This window comes from Lepidochelys kempii, chromosome 22 (assembly GCF_965140285.1).
Source record: "Lepidochelys kempii isolate rLepKem1 chromosome 22, rLepKem1.hap1, whole genome shotgun sequence".
In the NCBI taxonomy this organism is placed as follows: domain Eukaryota; kingdom Metazoa; phylum Chordata; order Testudines; family Cheloniidae; genus Lepidochelys; species Lepidochelys kempii.
In genome coordinates this window covers 18,802,833-18,821,895 of record NC_136401.1, presented here as the reverse complement: position 1 = coordinate 18,821,895, position 19,063 = coordinate 18,802,833, and the positions used below count along the sequence as shown (strand labels likewise).

The following is a 19,063-nucleotide window of genomic DNA, read 5'->3' as shown; positions in this document are numbered from 1 at the left end:
TGTACATTGCTAATCACCGTTCTTGCCATACAAAAGACAAAGACTGCTGTAGTCAGACATTGGTTTGGGGATACAATGCCTAATTTCTAACAGGCCATCACAGTCGAGCATTTAAGCTCATAATGTGATTGAAAAATGTGTGCGGAAATACCATTCTTCTACATTTCTTTAAAGCACAAGGACTGCAAATTCATAATCCTTAACCTGATATTTCTACAGAACATAGAAAAAGAAATGAGAAAAGAATCTGAACCCTTCTAGATTTTCCACTTCTCTTCTTTGAAACAATAAACATATTTCAGCATAAATTTGCATGTCTAGCAACACAAAAATATCTTGAGGTAGGAAACTCTGAATGTCCTGAATGAGACAAAAGAAATTATGTAATTTTTCTCGAAAAGGAAGGAAGATTAAGAATGCTATGGTAGTTCTAGCTTTGCTTGAAGTGTCAAGCATGACATACAGTACCCCTGAAATTTCCAGATGAAAGAACTTGCTTTATGTGCCTCTGTACTTGTTTATGGGTTTACTGTTGACAAGCGTTGGCTCTTCCACTTGGTTCCTGCATATTAAACCATATGGCAAATAGCTCTACAGAACTCGGAGACTATCCTTGTTTCTTAGACTGTGGTTTGTCATTCCTTTTTCTCATTGGAATCAATGACTTTGTATGGTTGGTGTTGACATATGTTTTCATCAGTCTATTAAGCCCTAATTATTTCTATTTATGCTTTCGACAAGAAATGAACTTGCTAACTTTTGTCTTGTATTACTACCAAATTATATTTCCTTAAATCAAGGAAGACAACTGATGTTCTCAGACTGACAGGATTCCTTACTATCGCCACAAAAACAGCAAGGTCTTCCAAACAAGACCCGGATGAAACTGTACTCAATGAACTGCAATTGCTCAAGAATAAGAAGTTATAAAGCTCACTATATGAATTGAGTCTCCTAGCATCACAGAGCTTTTTGATAGGAAGGACATCACAAGCTTCCGCAATTTTAGTTTTTATGTTCTACAAGAAACAGGATTTTTGAAGTGTTCCTGTGTGTAAGATACACATATAGACTGCTTGTTTTCTTTTATTATAAAGGTAGGCTGTGGTTTTTCAGTGTTTGTTGTTGCTTGTACACATTCCAAGTAAGTAAATAACTCCATACGTGGGTGTATTTTTATGCCTTCCACTTATAGAGGTAGCTTCCAAGAGAGGAACTAACTCCAAATACCTTATCTTGTAAATGGAAATAAGACCGCTTTAAGCATTACCCTGAGGAACGTTTGATTACATAGTGGAGCATAATGGTAAGCCTTCTTCAAGTCATTAAAGTAAGTAAGTGTTTAGGTCGGATGGTATTTTCCATTTCAATGTGTTTCTTCTTTTAAACTATCATTCTTTTCATAGAAAAAAAAGTGTGTGTCCATCATACAAAACTAGCATTATTTGAAAAAAAAAAAAAAAAAGAAAGAAAAAAGATTCTTGTTCTGTGCCTTATCACAAGCTGCAAAGATAGTACCTCATACAAACAGGTCCTGGCAACCAAATACTAGTTTCTTTCGGAATAAAAGAAAAACATTGCATAGTATTAAGGGTCTACACTTGCTTATAAAGTTTAATTCACAGACATGGTGGACCCAAAACACCAAGGAAGCAAACTTGTTTATAAATCCTGTTTATCTGTTTTTAGAATCCTTTCCAGATCTGAACCAGGAAAAAAAAAGGGGATGGGAGGTTCTCTCTAATATGAGATGCCTTTTAAGAGAGGCTTAATATTAGTTACACTAAAGTAACTTCATGGACCTACACTAGCATGAATCAGAAGTGAGACACGTATCTGGCATTATGTCTGCTGACCAAGATCTCTGGGAGATAATGAGACACCAGACCCCAGTTATAAAAACAGAAGCCAACATCAACGACATCTGGCCAGCAACCAACGATGTTTCTCTCTTCCAAAGATTGGCAAACAGAATAAAATACAAATGCAACAAAAGTATAGAATGAAGTTTAAACTGTAAGACGGCCATTTGTGGTAATAGAGATCCAGATTTTAGATTAAGTAGACAATGTTTATTTTGTTTTCCCTCATTAAAATTGAAACTATGTTTTACAGCAAAGACATATAGTCTCATCTCAGACCATGTCGTCATACCACCATTTAACAAATGCTGGAGTTAAGGTGAATTAATTAGCATTACAATTCATCATTAACAATACAATGACTTACACAGAAAAACATCTAACTCTGCTATAACTTCTCGGACACAAGCAGAAGTAACCAAAGCAATCACATGTCATCTTACTGATGTAAACCTTGCCCTTCTCCATGCTGATTTATTAGCATTTTACATCCACTTTTCACTCACTATGAAAAAGGTATAGATGACTGCACACTGCAATGAAGAATCAGGCATGTCATCTATATTTGTTCTATAAAGTACCATGCATATTTATAGTGCTGAATAAATAGCTAATAATTAAGATGAAAACAATCCTGCCTATATTCACATACACAAAGATTACAACAAAAGGTTAATATTTTGTTGCTGTTAAAATTTTGACACAGGTAATGGAATTGCACACACACACAACTACCATTACATTTTCATTCTGAAATGTGTGTTCCATGTTAAACGTATATATCCCTAAAAATGTACATCTTAGATTACATCCAACGTTCAGGTGTTACAGTAACAAAACTGTTGGAGAGAAACTATGCTTTAGGATGCTCAAGTGTGGATATTTTCATTTACCTCAAATCTACAAATGCAGATATTTTAAAATGCGTCCTGACCTGGTACAATGTCAGACAGAGCTATTTTTAGTTCTAATCCACTTAGAGTGCTAAATTCCAAGGGAATCAGCAGTGTTACTTCACTCATCACTTGAACTAGATTCTTGTGGTCCCTACCCTCAAAATGTAGTCTTCAAGAACAAGGGATAAGATTTTTTTTATTATAATTTTTTTTCTGTTGCATTTTCCCCACCTTTTAAACTTGCAGCTACTTGTGTATGCCCCAATAAATAACAAATAACTACATTTGCAGATAATAGACATTGCAGAGATAAACAATGCAAGGCCTGAACATACACAAGTCAACTATAGTATAGGATTTACCATTTTGATTTTAGGACTCATTTGCATTTACTAATTTAAATCTGTGAGAAGCAACTGTTATGCATTCACCAAGGCTACCAGATATGGCATTCATCATTCTGTAAACTTGATAGAATAATAGTACTGCAGTGCTCATCACAGACTCAATCATGAAAACATGGAATCCTCATTTCATGGTTACTAGCGACACAAATTCCAGTGATTTGCTTCCCATTTGGCTTGTGGTTTTTGTTTAAACTATGAGTTGCATTCATAAAAAAATATACTCCATCTAGAGTGGTTTTCTTTAAATCCTAATTAATTTAAAAATCAATACATAGTAACATCTATATCTATACGTAATTAGTTAATTCAGGTATTTTTAAGGGGTATATATTCTTCAAACAGGTATAAAAACAACTAAAAAAAATATCCCACTGAAAATGTTTTGAAAGTGCTCTTGTTCAAGAGATTGGCATTTGCTCATTATTATTATTACTAATATTATCAGAAATGATAATATATTATTTACCTTGCTGGCTCTTCTCATTTTATACCTGTTCAGTGTTGCTAATTTTTAGTATTAAAGTGACAACACAAAAATTGTACACTTCTGTCTGAAAGATTTGGTTTCTACTATGGCTGCAACCATCTAAGATCACTGTTACTAGAAAAAGTTAGAGATTAAATGCATAAGTTAAACTTAAAAATTTTCTGTACTATGTATATAGTCATAAACCTTGGCAAGCCTCATCACCTTCTACTGCAAGTACAAGACACATTTCTTCAACCCTGCTCTCTCTAACACACAGCATCGTGTATATTTCACAAAACAAAACCCTACCGAAAGATAAAATGTTCCACTGTACACACAGTTCTCTTCCTGGGGAAGAGGATAAGAGAAATAAAAACATGACAGATACGTCACTTAATGCATTCCTGGAAGGTGCTCAGATACAATAGTGATGTAAACTGTATACGAGCTGGAACAGTGGTTCTCAACCTGCGGCCCAGTCAAGACAGGGCTGTGGCCCATGAGACATCCTCAGGGACATACAGGTAGTATTGGATGCAGCCCACATAACACACTGTGGGCCACATATGCAGCCCACAATGGAAAACAGGTTGAGGACCACTGAGCTAGACTAGAATTTTCACTGTTACTACTATAACAAAATGCAATTATTTTAAACGTAAGATTCTACGGAACATAATCATTTTAACTGTTAACTTTACTGCAATTTAAGTGGAAGGATTGCTTACATGTAGGCTGCATTTTTTTTCTTTGCAATTGATCAATATCCTTATTTTTTCCAGCATGTGTAAGGAGGTTATTGCATCTACTTGCAATTCATAGGCACATCCTCTTTTGTGATACCAGGGTGTGGGGCCAATCTGAAGATTTATGTGTATCTTTACTTACCTATGCAATTATTCTGAACATTTTGTAGTAAAAGGGTTGCTATGGTAACCAGTGGATGTGATCTCTGAGTACATGGGACAGGAAAGCATCTCAAAACAGTCACCACCAGCTAGGTTCTTTCCTCAGAAGCATACATGCAACTACCACTGAAGTGAAAGGCAGTTAAGCACAAACATCTAAAACATCTAAAATCTGTCTCCTAACAACCAGTATTATTCAAAAACAAACTCGACAAGAGCACACTCAAAGGGTACTTCCTTCCTAGGGATGGGAAGGCTCTATTGTAAGAAAAATTAGTTTTATGGGGCCTAGATTAAGTAATTTTTATTCTACAAAGCTGTGTGGCTTTCACTGTACAGCCTCACTCAAGGATTTATGAAAAACACCCACACTAGCATAAAACATCAAGTCACACCTTACTCCCAACTCCCTGAACTCCGATCTAGAAGCAGAACCAAACTAAGGTCTCCACTGCCAGTCTATCCCTCAGACAAAACTCTGATGTCAAGACGTAAGGTTGACTGACAACTTGGCAGCCAATCAACCTTTAAATTATACATATACACGCCCTATTGCTTTGAAAAGTAACACTAGGTGGGGGAGGACGGTTATTTTAATGATTAACTCTTTCATTGCAGTGTAGCCTCTTATTTGACCCCGCAGATTCAGAGCTATTGGAGTATTTCAGGCAATGAAACCTCCACCCTTATATCTTGACCGTGTTCTGGACCAATTCATTAATTACTTTTTTAAATCCAAAATTGTTCAAATAAAAGAAGTTGAGATTCTTCAATATCTACCTTACATGGCTACCTTCACCAAAGCCGCTGCTCTGCTCCTCACAACAAGCACAGCTCCAAGTAGCTGGAAATCAAGGGTAAGCAATAACAGCAGCTGATCTATAAGTACTATATTCTGATAAGTGGTGTAAGCAGCAGGAGAGAGGGGGCTTGTTCTACCTAATACTTGTGATCTCCAAACAGGCCATTGGGGACATATCTGGCTGGGGAAAAAGATGGGTTAGAATAGGAAATTGTTAGTGAGCTGAAGAGAAGCTGGTAAAGCTTTACGATTGTAACCTAGTACAGTGACACAAGTATGTATATCTGCAGATGTTCTTAATTGTGATGATGGAGATGATGGAGGACCCACCTAAATGCTAGTGACCACAAAGAGGAGATAAAAGACAAAGCCCAAACACTTCATCAGCACCTAATAATATGCACCATTTCTTTTTGGTAAAGTATATTTTTAAGATCTATTTGCTCTTTTGAGGGTTAAATACATAGTTATATACCTTTTGCTTGTTTAACAGTATTTTAGCCTCCTCATGCCAAATATCAAACCACCAGTGAGTACATAATAAATGCTAAATGCCTCAGAAAGCCTGTAGCAAAGTAGTATGTTGCATCCTAGAGATCATAAAGAGATTATACTCCTACTCCATAGTCTCCTAAATGCAGTAATTCTGTATGTCAATTCACTATCCTTAAAACCATTATAGTTCGAAGGGATTATGTTTTAGAAACACCATAAATGAAATATGTTTACAGTAGTTTGTTCTTTTGAATTTTGCAGGCTTAAAACAATTTGTTAACAAACAATATACTTTGAAAAGCAACCGTTAATTACATTTTCTTAAAGTATACATGGGAATCTGACAAATGTGATGTTTCTGCCAGTAAGTTCTCTGAACATTTTTAATTATCCAACAGCATGTGCAGTTATTGTTTCACTCGGAGTTATATTCTGTAACACAACATGATTGTTACAAGCAAAACTTGTAAATGTTATTAATAAATCAATTACAGAGAACATAAAAACAATATGTTTATTGCGGTTTTCAAAATACCCACAAAAATCAGTTGTGTGTGTGTGTATATATGTATATTATATATATATAGTGTATGTCAGTGTTATAGCTATAATAATAATTCAGTAAATAAATATCATGTAGTTATAATTAAGGTGTAACAAATGCAAACACAACAGTATTCTTAGCTGGTTCTGTTTACATAGATATTCCAATCCTTAACACCATATGATAGTTCTAAGGGATTTTGTTTTGCAAACATCACAACTGCTATTATATCGGTCTGTCATTGTATACCATATTTGCCAAAATAATTACACATAACTCTCAACACACCAAAGTGACAGGTGCTCCTTACAAATAAGAGAAATAGAAAAATGGGATAAAATAAAAAGGGCATATCAGCCAGGAGTTTCTTTTAAGTACTGTTGTCATGACAGCAACATTACTTCGGCAGAGTTTTTCCATTATGAAGCCAATTTCTTTTCTACATCGGCAACAAACTGTACTATACTACTGTATACATGCAGTGATGTGTATATTACAAATTACCCACTTCTGACTAAAGAAGAGAAAACCTGCTAAAGACACTCACGTTTCTTTCCTCTTTTCTTAGTTGAACAGCATTGCTAAAATGAGATCTCTAATATGTTCCCAACATTAATTGTAGCTGTTCAGCTGAAAACACACACACTGCATACTTCTCTATTATAAAGAAGAATGAAAGTATCAGCAGTTCAGTTCCTGTGATTAATTTGTGGAACGACTTTCAAGTTCAAGAAGCTTCCCAAAATCAGAGTATAAAAGCTCAAGTATTTCTCTGCAGTCTGTTATTCAAAGGAGGATAATTATATTTCAAACTCCTTCAAATTTACACTATCACATCTATAACCTTGCACAATTCACAAACTAATGATTTTAGCACATAACTAAACTAATTAATTTAAGTACAAGAAAAGACACCCGACCACTGGGTAACAAGAGCTAAAGCATAAGCAGTTATAGCCAAGTTTCTACTAAAAAACAGCAGTCAATATTATTGATTAAATATGAATATAGGGTTAGTTCTATGGATTTTTGGGGGGAGATATCTAATGAACATTTTCATTTACCATCTGAATGATACACTGCTCCGTTGATAGATGTCTGTATCTCCACCTCCTCCCCACCTTCAGCACTAACAGAAAGTACCTAGTTATGGGGCCAGATCTGGACACATCTCTATTTAAAACTGCAGTTATTGGTTATGCCACTGGCAACCATGATCATCCACCCCAACTCCAATCCAGATCCCACATCTCCCATTGTGCATCAACCTGTGTTAAAATCCTAGTTCCACCACAGCTAAGAGTATTCTAAATATAATCACTCTTCTCCTTGGGCTATTGAGAAATTAGCCAGGGAAATCTCTCCCTCTTCAAAATGTTATCGCTTCCTAAAGTTCACATTTTATAATCTCAAAAAAAAGATTTCTTTACTTTCCTTGTCTGGTCTCAACCATCAACTTCCGATTTTCCTGCCCCATACATAAAAGTAACAAGACCTTCCAATTTTGTTTTCGGAGTTTGAAATAATAGTAGTTGAAAAGGTGACAAAAAGATAACTAATCTGATTCACCACTGCAATTCTCCAGTTTTACACCAGAGTAACAGCCATGCTACTGTAAAACTGGAGAATTGTGTTGGTGAATCCGGTCTAAAAACCTCTTATTCTGAAAAATATGCAGCCTGAATATTTCCCCAATCACTAGTTTCCCTAGAGGAGTTTCTGATAAACTCACAATCATAATAGATACACATTAATAAAAAAAAGCAAACACTAAACTTTATACATTTCACCAACATTTTATTTTCATTCCTTTTTACTTGATGATTCAATGATTATTTGTACATGCAATAGAGAGTATCTTTAGTGTTGTAGATTACATCATACAATGATGAGTCACTCCCCTTTTAACCCTATCTCCAGTGTTCGGGCTCCTTACAAGCTAGGACTGCTCCACATGAAATGAAGTGACCAAATGGGACTGTTCTTCCACAAAACACTGCACTAATTCTCCTGCATTCAGACTTTCCACTTGAATGGAATAAAAACCCTTTTCAGAACAACAATTACAATTCCCCCCTTTTTTTCTCAGGCTCACTATGGGACTCCTCAGTGCATGCACAATGCAAATAAGGCAAACTTCCTTTCAAAGAGTGATTAATATGCAAAGACAGCCTGCTTTTTTTAGTGTGATGTGAAGAACCACCAACAAGCATTTCTAAACTCTGAGGTTTCTTCAATTATTTCCACTGTTTATTTTTAAACATAAGATTATGCAATAATACCACACATTAGGACCAATTTGCCAATATTTTGTAAACAATGCCAAATTGGCTATTTTAAATACAATACAAAAGATCTAACATAGATTCTATTTTCCCAGCTAGGAACACAAAGAAAAATCTAGTTTTTCTAATTGTTCATCTTTAATAATAATACTTATCGTTTAGTTGCAAAAATTAATGATTGCATTTAAACCCAGAAATAACTAGCTGTACATTGCTTTTTAAAACTGTGAAGATTTCTTCAAATAAAAAAATTTACAATTCCCAACATAAATCTAATACTATTCCTTACTATATAGCAGTAATTGTAATAACATTTAATACCAAAGTCTTTGCTGCTTATTAACACATATATTATTACAGAGTAAACAATTTCTCAAAATGTTTTTTCACAGTGTTTATTGGTGTTTGGACAAGTTATATGAGAAACAAAAACCTATTCAGAATTAGAGACACCATTTTTCTATCTTCATGAATAAAAGTTTCACCACCCTCTATTCTTCATCTCAACACCTTGTCAACGTCACTTCATTTATACAACTAAGCCAGGACCCTCCTATGGCATGAACTTTCCACTTCAAGTGCAATAAATGACACTATGCCCAAAATGACCTCAAACTGTAGCTTGAATGTGTTAACTGACTCATTTCTCATTATGAACCCTTTTGAATGTTTCACAGACTTACCATCCTTTTTTGTTTTGAAGCAGTTTTAAACATTTTTCTTCTCCCTTGGAACAAGACTTAAAGTTACTGATCGAATAACTTCATGTTAAATTTAAAAGAGACTGAGAAATTAAGGATTGCATTTCTCTCTTTGACACTTCAAGGTTGACTCATGCATCATACAGTATAAAATTGTAATTGAAATATTTAAAACTGTCCATTACTTCTGTTTTACAGCAACAATCTGCATTAAAGAAAAACCAACAGTCTTATGTACTACATAGGCAAAAATAATTAACCTGTGAAAAGTATCAATCTACTCTGATTTTTCATGGTCCGACTATTACAAAATAACCATTTATCTATGAACAAAGCAGTGGTTTTGGGTCAGAAAAGACATATGGATAACAATGCTAGATATTTAAACAAAACATTCTTTAAAATACCTATTAAAATTTCTTTTGTTACTATTCTTTCCTAGCTTCTTCAGTTTACTTTATTCAATGTTAAATATTTACTTTGTCCAAATAGATGTGAACTATTCATGCTAACAAAGCTCTTTCCATAGAAACAGCTGATGAAAATTAACAGGAATATTTATCTTTTAGACCTGTAAATAATAGTGCAAAAATCTTCAATGTCAGAAAACCTTTAAAAAACATGTGTAAGACTAAAGCTTTCCATGGTCACCCAGACTAACAGGCAAATCTCAAGGGTCACTTTTTGGATATTCTTTTTACAATGAATTGACACTCAGTCCTATCAAATGTAGTAAAGTAAGCACAATAGTCTAAAAATAGTCTTATCAAATCTTTTTAGTAAAACAACTTTACTATAGACTATTTTAAAATTACTATTTAGTAGACAATTCACTTCTTGCCAATCACACTATTTCCTAAGGATTTTATTTTAATTGAGTTTTGAAAGTTCATGTATCAGTTAACTTCTTGAAAGGATTTAAAATTAAACTGCCCTTTGGAATAGGTAACAGAGGAGATATTGCCTTTTAAAGATTTTTATTCATTGGTTGATGGAAATAATCTCATACAAGATTTAGGTTGGCGTGAGAACACATGATTTTTTTCTTTACATCACTCTAGCTTGTTTGTGATAAGTCAGGACATCCCCAGTTACCACTTTACAGTTCTGCAGATCTCTACAGCTGTCTTTTCTCTTCACAAAGATCAAGGATCTGAATAGCTGGAAGACTAACTATGGCAAATATTGCATTATTGTATTTAGTATTTAAAACGTAACCTTCTTGCATTGGATTTTCAGATACCGGCCTCCATTTCTGTGGCCACAAATTGCAGGTACAAATAAATGCAGGCTCAGTATTTTGGGCCCGAAGTTTAGGTCACCATAGGATTGATCTAAAGCCCACTGAATTCAACAGAAAGACTTACCTGGCTTCCATGGACTTTGGATCAGACCCTTACATGCCTAGGTATCTCAGATACCCTGGCAATGAATAAAGACAGCACTAAGTCCCTGACTGTGAATAAAAAACAGGTGACCATTAAAGGCTGATCTGAAAACCTAGCTCCTTATTCTTAAATCATGCTTCTGAGTATGAATATATTGTAGAAAGTTGAGAGGAACCAACACTACCTTCAGGAGCAAATACCCTGATTGCCTAAACTGTCCATGGCATCCTTGTTTCCGTTGCACATACAATTGTCTCTTAGTAGACCAAATGGTTACCAGATATGTATATCAATTATTCACCTCTTAAACGTGATGGCTTAAAAAGCTGGATAACTCATTCAGCTAGCAAGTATTATGTGATTAATCCCCAAAGTATCTTCTTCAGTGTAGCTGTTGATATACAATTTTATGACATTCTAGCTCTCGGTGGGAAGGGATGACTGCCTTTTTAAGACACTAAATGAGACATTACTGGAAAGATAGCCGCTTTCCTCCATTTATTTCATTTTTCCTACCTCAGGCTCTAGAATTACTGTCAAAACATAACATATACAATATTCAAATAAACAAGCCTCCTAAAAAACCTGCCCTAGCATCAACATTCTGCATCTCCCACACACTCCCACCTTCAGGAAAGGTCTGGGAGAACAGAGGAGTCTTTATAGAAGGTCTTGGAGGTCATCAGCTACAAGAATGAAGTCCAAAATCTCCAAATGCCACCACAGCGGAAGGAATACCACTGCTGAAACAAAACCAGTCTGGCCCCCAGACCAATCTTGACAGCATAATTTCCAAAAATAGACAGCAACCATACATATGGGGAATTCCTCATCCATTAGAGAGAGAAAGAGAAATCCAGGGCTAAATTCAGCAGGCTTTACCACCAATAACCTGAAGTGAATTTGCAGTTGCTTAGAACAGGACTGAATGTGGGCCCAAGTCTATTCCTCAAAGCCTCTGATTTATTTGGATTTAGGCTATTGCTAACGTTCGGTCAGTCAATAATCCCACAATACATGTTACATGTGACCAAACAGAAATAACTGCAGACTTCAGAGCTGAAATCCAGTTCCAAAGAAAGCTATAGACAAAATCATAATCATCTTGATCATTTTCAAATAAATTCTTATCTTCTTCAAATGTCACCATGTGTTTTGGCACAACTTTTGACTGCTTCTGTATACTTGGTAGTTTCAGGTATAACTCATCCAACAGAGTAAATATCTGTATTCCCATCCTTGGATGTGAGAGCCAGTATAAAGGACTAATGATTATTTCCATTTGCAATTGTTTTCTCTTGATCCCTTATCGATTCCTCTTCCTTTAGGAACACATCCCATCTTCTGTATTGTAAACTAAGAATTACATGTAAAAATCTCATTCCAGCAGTTAGTAGTGATTCCCTCATACAGTTATAAATGCAATGCATTAAAAGTGCCTGAAAGCCCACCATTTGGCTCTCAGGGTAACATCAAAAGGCAATGCTACTAATGAGCAGCTGCAGCAGAGAGGCAGCATTTCAACACCATGAACTGAAAGAGTATAATGGCACCACTGCCAAACCCAACTAATTTACATCCCTTTGCATCAGCAACAGCTTTAAGATTTGGTAATGTCCTTTCCCAAACAAAAGAGGCCACAGCCAGCACAAATCTGACCTTCAAATTCGCTTCTGTGGTAGTTTTGATGTCTAACAAAAGTCTATGTGCCTAATTTTTCCCCCTCTCCCAGATTTGATGGATTCATCACTCCTTCCCCTTCTCCCTCCCCCCATTCTCAAGTCCATTGTAGACATATGCAAAGAATCTCATTCTGAAGCAGAGAGATGCCTGGGAGCTGTAGTTCCCTTCACAGCCACACCCTTCGCCAGGCTACTCCCAGACATCCTCTATATTACAGAAGGACCAGCAAACTGTTTCGTGTGGTGTTTTAAAAAATTTCATTTTCACAGTAGAACATGTTTACTTTCCTCAAGGTTTACATCCTCATTGTAATATTAACAAACGTCATTTTGCTTTAGTTGAAACAGCCTTTATAATGGATCTAATTAAATTCTTCAGGCAGTTTCCTTCATATTAGCTATTGCATATGCCCCTGAAAGACAGCTTCTTCCCAAACTGGTTGTGTACAAGTTCATTAAAAATCCGTAACATCTGCCTTCCTGTCTGTGATAGAACAGAACAGAGTTCTGTTGACAGATGAAATTCATACTAAAGCATGTCCTGCAAAAACAGTATGTCAAAAGCCACACCAAAAGAAAAACAAAAACAAAAACACTGCATACACTCCATAAACACCCAGATGTGAAGTGATCAATAAAATGCAGGATGGCCTTTTTTAACAAGAAAATAAAATGTGCTTTTGTGTCTCTTGTTAGCGCTTTTTGCTGTTTCCTGCAGACTGATGGCAGCAGGTGCAGTATTCTCCTCTCCTATCTCCTCCCCCATCAATTGGTTCTGCTTTTCCTACCTCTTAGCCAACACAAACCCATGGCATTTAAAAAAAAAAGGTCATGCCTTCTTTTAAAACAAAAAGCCAACCTTTTCTTATACCCTAAGGCAGGAAAATCTATCTGTAAAATGTATTTCTGGAGGCCAGCCAAGAAAACATGAAGGCACTTTCAGTCTGGAGAGCAGCCACAGTTCTTTAACACTCCTGAAGACAAACACTGGGAATTCATTAAATTAATATTAAATTAAATGTTCTTAAAAAAATCAATTGGTCATGTCAGGAATCTTCAAGGCCATATGTCAACACTGTAAAGTTTATACAAAATGTTCTCTATTATTTAAGAAACCACAGTTCTCGGGATGTAAACGAAAGGAGATGAGCCATCTGTTGTGTCTATAAATCAGCCTCTGAATTATAAAAGAATGTTGTTTTAATTTAAGAGTAAGTTAAGGCGTTACTATCCCAGGACATAGAAATCTATACAAAAGAAGCTATTTTAAAAGATGCAGGAGGAATGCTTTTGTTCCCACCCCACTGGGTGACCACTCCTCAGACAATCCTCTGTTCAGGGTTTCCTCACTAGTAGACATCTATTCCCTGCTTTTTCCTACATTTAAGTTACTGTAAAAGGAGAAGCGCTTTTTATTGGCATTATCATGGCCGGCACAGCTCTTTCTCTGCCTTGACTTTTCCTTCATCAGACTGGATTCTTCAGCCTGCAAGCTTCTTCTCTGTCTCTCTTTCTCTTGGGGTAGGGAAGGGGGGCAGGAAAAGGAGGAGGTAAGGCTTAGCAAATTAAAGCAGGATCCTTTAGCATGGAAGGCACTACAGATGTGCTGGGTGTTGCTTTTATTGTATGATGTGTTGCTGCTTTGTTTTGACATTTTAATATTTTATTTGGCTTTTACATTCTCCATTTTATACTGGTTTAACAGTTGTCAGATCTGAGCTGTGCAGCTCCCCAAACACCTTGAGGCTCATTATTATTAACAAATAAAACATCATCTTGAAGGGGGCAGGGAGAGATATGTATGTGTATAATTTTTCTTGCTTTTAGTGAAGCTTTACTTACCCCAACTGGTCTGTTCCCTGGAAAAAACCCACTTTCTTTCCCCCTCGCACAACTGAGAATGCTTTGTGTGAATGTGTATCTGGGGTGATTGTTGGGGGGAAAGGCAAGCATCTAGTGGTGCTTTGCAGAAGAGAAGATAGCTGTGCGGTGAATGTGATTGAAGGGTGTGGCTGTAATAGAGAAGGCTGGTGGCGGGGATTTGACAGTCTCCTTATTTGTTCATATTTGGGTTCTATGCCAATAAGTAGTAATAAAAAAATATAAAAATTCTAAACTAAAGAGCAGCTGTGGGATGGTACTTATGGTACAGGGAAGCTGTGTAACAGGATGGGGTGATGCTGATGCTCACTAGGCAGCTTTGAGCTTGTATCTGACAGTGGGTTGGGGGGCAATGGTGAGGCAGGGCAGGGCATCTGAGGTAGTCGTGGGGTAGGTGCGCGTTGCTGGCAGGGGGTTGGCATGGTGGCGATGGCTGGGAAGGTGTGTGTTGATGGGTGAAGCAGTAGTAGCAGTAGTCACGGCTGGGTAGGTGAGGGACATCAGCGGGGGTGGCGTGGTGGAGAGCGATGGTACCCCGGGGGCAGTGGGGACTGGGACAGTATGTGGCAACTGTAGGCTGAGGCGCGCCATGGCAGTGACTGGGGGGTTGGGCTATGTTGGCAGGACCCTGGCTTGAGAGTCAGCGTGCGATGGGCGTCGGGGTGGTGAGGGCAGTGGTGAATGGGGCTGAAGAGGGGTGCTGGCTGCAGTGGGTAGCGCAGGTGTGCGACGGTGGGTTAGGTGGGGCTGCGGAAGGCGGGGGGGGGGACCAGAGCAAGCACCCGCGGGTGCAGCAGTGGCACCCGCAGGGGGAGGTGGGGCGACGGCGGCCGCCGAGCAAGGGCATGGCAAGCCTTGGGGAGCTGGGGCACAGTGCTGGCGTGGGCGCCGTCCCAGGGCAAAAGGGGCTGCTGGCAGGCGGGGTCCCAGCGGGGGTAAGGCTGGGGGTGCACGACCCCTGGGTGGAAGTGTCAGCGCTTGGGGGGGCACTGGCGGCGGGGGGGGCTCCCAGCTGTGTGTGGGGGGGGTGCAATAGGGGCGGGGGCAGGTCTGAAATGAAGGGCCGAGGGGCGGGACCGTTACGAACGTTGGGGAGCAAAGCCCCTAACGGCGTTTCCCGCTCGGGGCCGCCGGCTCCTGATTGGCGGCGGATGCAAGCGACCTACCCCCCCGCCCCCCCGCGCGCCGCAGCTCAGGGGCTCGCGCCCGTCCACCGTCCCCTCCCCAGCTCCAGCGCGCGCGCTCACACACACACGATCGCACCGATTTTTTCAGCACCAGATTCCTCCCCTTTCCGAACTTACTGCACCCCCAGCAGCTCTGACCCCCCTCCCCTGCGCTCGCCCCCTGCAGATCTTAGCCCCCCCCACCCCACCCCACCCTCTGCAGCTGCATTCACACCGCCCCTCTTTTTGCAGCCTCTTTCTCCCTCGCCTTTATTTGCAATGGCATCGCCGTTACTCCGTTGCATTGCCCCCCCAGGACATTACACAGGCACCGTTTGCGGCGGGGGGCGGGGCGCCCTGCAAAAACCAGCACCATCCTTCAACTATTCTGATAGAAATTTTTAAAACAAAGCCCCCTCCTGGCTCCTCAGATGGCGACACCATTAACACATGGCACGTAGTACCCTCATCATTTCATTCTCCTTCCCCCGTTCCCCCCTCCATTGTCTGCGATTTGCAAAACACATAACCTTCAATCCCAAGAGGGGCGGGTTCAAGGAAGAGGGGCAATTCCTCCCCTTGCACTCATACAGATAGGTATCAACATATAAAACCAGCCCCTGGCTCACGCCCTCCTCACCTCCTTCCCAACCCCTTTCACTTTCTCCTGTCAAATTGCAGACTGAGCCATCTTTCCCAGTCAGATTCCTCAATTGTGAACAATGTTTCCAACTAACTGGACGTCTAGTAAAGCAAAGTAGCACCAGGCACAGGAGGAGGGGGCAAAAAAAAAAAACAACCCACGTTTTCCTTATCTTCTAATTTTCCCCTCTATTGCAAACCGTTAAGACTGACTGACCATCCCTGAGGCAGCCAAGGCAGCGAAAATACCAAAAGGGTCTTGTCCACTCTGCAACAGAAAGAGGTTTCCTAGCTCCAGTGTTTACTCTGAACGATGCTGATTTGGTTCAGCTTGAAGATCTGGGGGGTTTTCTTTTCTCCTCAATGTTTGCTCAGCCAGCACCTCCCAATCCTCCTCCCTAGCCGTCTCTCTGCCTCTCGCTCATCTCCCAGCTCCTCCACCAAAATGCTGCCTTTGAAATGCAGAGAAGGGGGAAAATCGCAAAAGTGCACCGCTTCCAGCCTCTACGGCTAACCCCCCAGTTCCAAAACAAAGTGGGATGAGGAAAGCACAACATTCAATATTTGGGGGAAACAAATCATCACTGTAAAAACACTGCATTCTAGGAAACAAAAACACTATTTCCCTGTTCCTCCAGATGAGTCTAAAATTGCATCACAGCACAGTATTCAGAAGTGGTCAGAAATCAAATTCGTTCCCAACCTCCAAAAAAAAACAAAAAACCACACATATATTCATGTACCTGCAGCTCCAAGGAAAAACAGAGTCCAGAGGAGATCCTTAGTATGCAGCATTGTAATCTGCTGTTGGGGTGGAAGTTTCTTGCAAATATATTTTTCCTTCAATTGGAGCTTGGGTGGATTAGAGAGAGATTTAGATGCAATGTAATTTTTTTTTTCAGAATTGTTTTTTGCCAGCTGCTCTCTAGCTGCTTTCAGAAGCTGATCAGAGAATGAGTGACAGTCTTAGCCTCAGCACACACTCACAACAGAGATCCCTGCGCCGTCCTGGATTTGGTTTGGTGAGGTTGGACAGGGAGGAGGCCTTGCACCTCACTGTGTTCTTCCACCCATGCTGGCCACAAATAGTACAGTGCAATAGGCATCAAGCAAGGAGGTACTGTAGAGAGAAGCAGTTCCAGTCGCCTGCAAAATATGGCGTGGGTTTCATAGGATCTGGAGTCACTCACGTTCTGTACACATTTCCCTGCTGATAAGAGTTTTGCTAAAGAAGAAAGGTAGAGATGTTTCTCCAGACATATATATGAGCACTTCAGGCATGCAGCGGTTTTTGGGTTTTTTTAAAGTCACTGATGGGCAAAGATGGAGCTGTTTTTTGGAGGGAAGTTTCTTTTACAAAAGCGAAAGTTATCTAAGATTCCATTTTATCCAAAATCCAAAGTGTGGTGTGGATTTGAGAAATGGTTCTGGTTTTGGTCCATTTTGTTTTCAAAACCTTGGCAGCAGGAAAATTTTGCAAAACTGGGATGGGTTGGATCAGAATCCTATTTTATCCGAACTGCCAAAGTTTGTTGTGGGCTTAAGTTAGAGTTTTGGACTTAAAAAAAAAAGAAAAGAAAAGAAAAGAAAAGAAAAGAAAAGAAAAGAAAAGAAAAGAAATGGCCTCACTCATTTGGAAAGAGAATACCTCACTCTGTGTTTACCTGAAGGCAGGTTTTAAAGCATCGTTCTTCATCTTCTGATGAAGGCGTCATGCAGTGTATTTCAGTCAGAAATGTACAGCCAGAATTTAGCAGGGTCTCAGCAGTTCCATAGATTTTTGCAAACAATTTTGAAACAGGAAAAAAATTGTGCCCAGATACTTAGACTTATGATGAATTAGGGATGCAAATGTGATTCCTTAGACATCCACAGTTAATCCACCCATGTGTCAACCTCTCATACAAATGCCTCCAAGCCTTCTTCTGTGTAGCCCCCTACTCATGGTTCAATCTCCCTAAGCTCATCCACAAAAGCCCCTGTACAAACTACTGTTAAACCCCACTTCTAGCAAGCCGTTAACAGTGAATCTTGTTGATTTGTATGACAAATCTGTTTGTTGTTCAGTTTCCTTAAGCTCTTCTATCTGCTTTTCTGACTGTCATTAAACTGTTGTCTTCTCTAGGCAGAGACTGTCGTAGGAAGTGATTAGCATGTAGTAGGCACTACCCTAATCAAATAAACAACAACAATATTGTAGCCCCAAAGTGAACTGCAGGCAGAAAAAGCATGGGTTGCAAGAACTAGATTTGTCAGCACAATACTATGTCTGCAAAAACAGAGGTCAGTGCTGGGAAACTGGCCTTTAAAACCAGATTCATAGTGGGGGTGTTTGGGGTTTGCAAAAAGAAACGGAGTACTTGTGGCACTTTAGAGTCTCTAAGGGGCCACAAGTACTCCTTTTCTTTTTGCGAATACAGACTAACACGGCTGTTACTCTGAAACCTGTTTGGGGTTTGTTTTTTTAAATCTCCCATGTTCAGATTGTCACAGCTTGATAGCCTTAGTGATATCCTTTGCAAAATACAGGAGCTTTTAGGAATGAAATTTTAGATCACGCAATGGACGGTATGTCACCCAATGGTCTAGGAAAATCTGCTTAAGGGGGAAGAAGGGAGAGCTTTTGAGAGGATGAATTAATTGCAAAGGAAAAAAGGTGATTGTTTCTTTCAGGTAAAGTCTTCATTCTTTGCTCTCATTTCATAACTGTTACAGGAAATAACTTAATCTTAAATAGCCCGTTGTTGCACATGCAAAAGAACTTGGCTTATGTGATTAATTATGGTTTCTATATAAAAAGTGAGATTTAAAATAAATATGACAGTTCTGCGAATACATAAAGACTCCTAATGGCCGAGATATTGTATTGATAGAGCTCTGACAAGTGTAAGTCAATTCATGCAGAATACATATTTTTTAAAAAGATAAAGGCAGC

At 39.0% G+C, this 19,063-nt stretch overlaps 1 protein-coding gene across 6 annotated transcripts in view; it reads right to left on the bottom strand.

Moving 5' to 3' along the window:
• Positions 1–17,195, bottom strand: part of NCAM1 (neural cell adhesion molecule 1) — a 258,452-nt gene extending 241,257 nt beyond the window's left edge. For all 6 annotated transcript variants that reach the window (XM_073320618.2, XM_073320620.2, XM_073320619.2 and 3 more), the window contains exon 1: positions 16,872–17,195. In XM_073320618.2, the coding sequence (XP_073176719.1) occupies positions 16,872–16,923 (52 nt within the window). In that variant the 5' untranslated portion in view covers positions 16,924–17,195. The remainder of the gene's footprint in view (positions 1–16,871) is intronic.
• Positions 17,196–19,063: the final 1,868 nt, after the last annotated feature.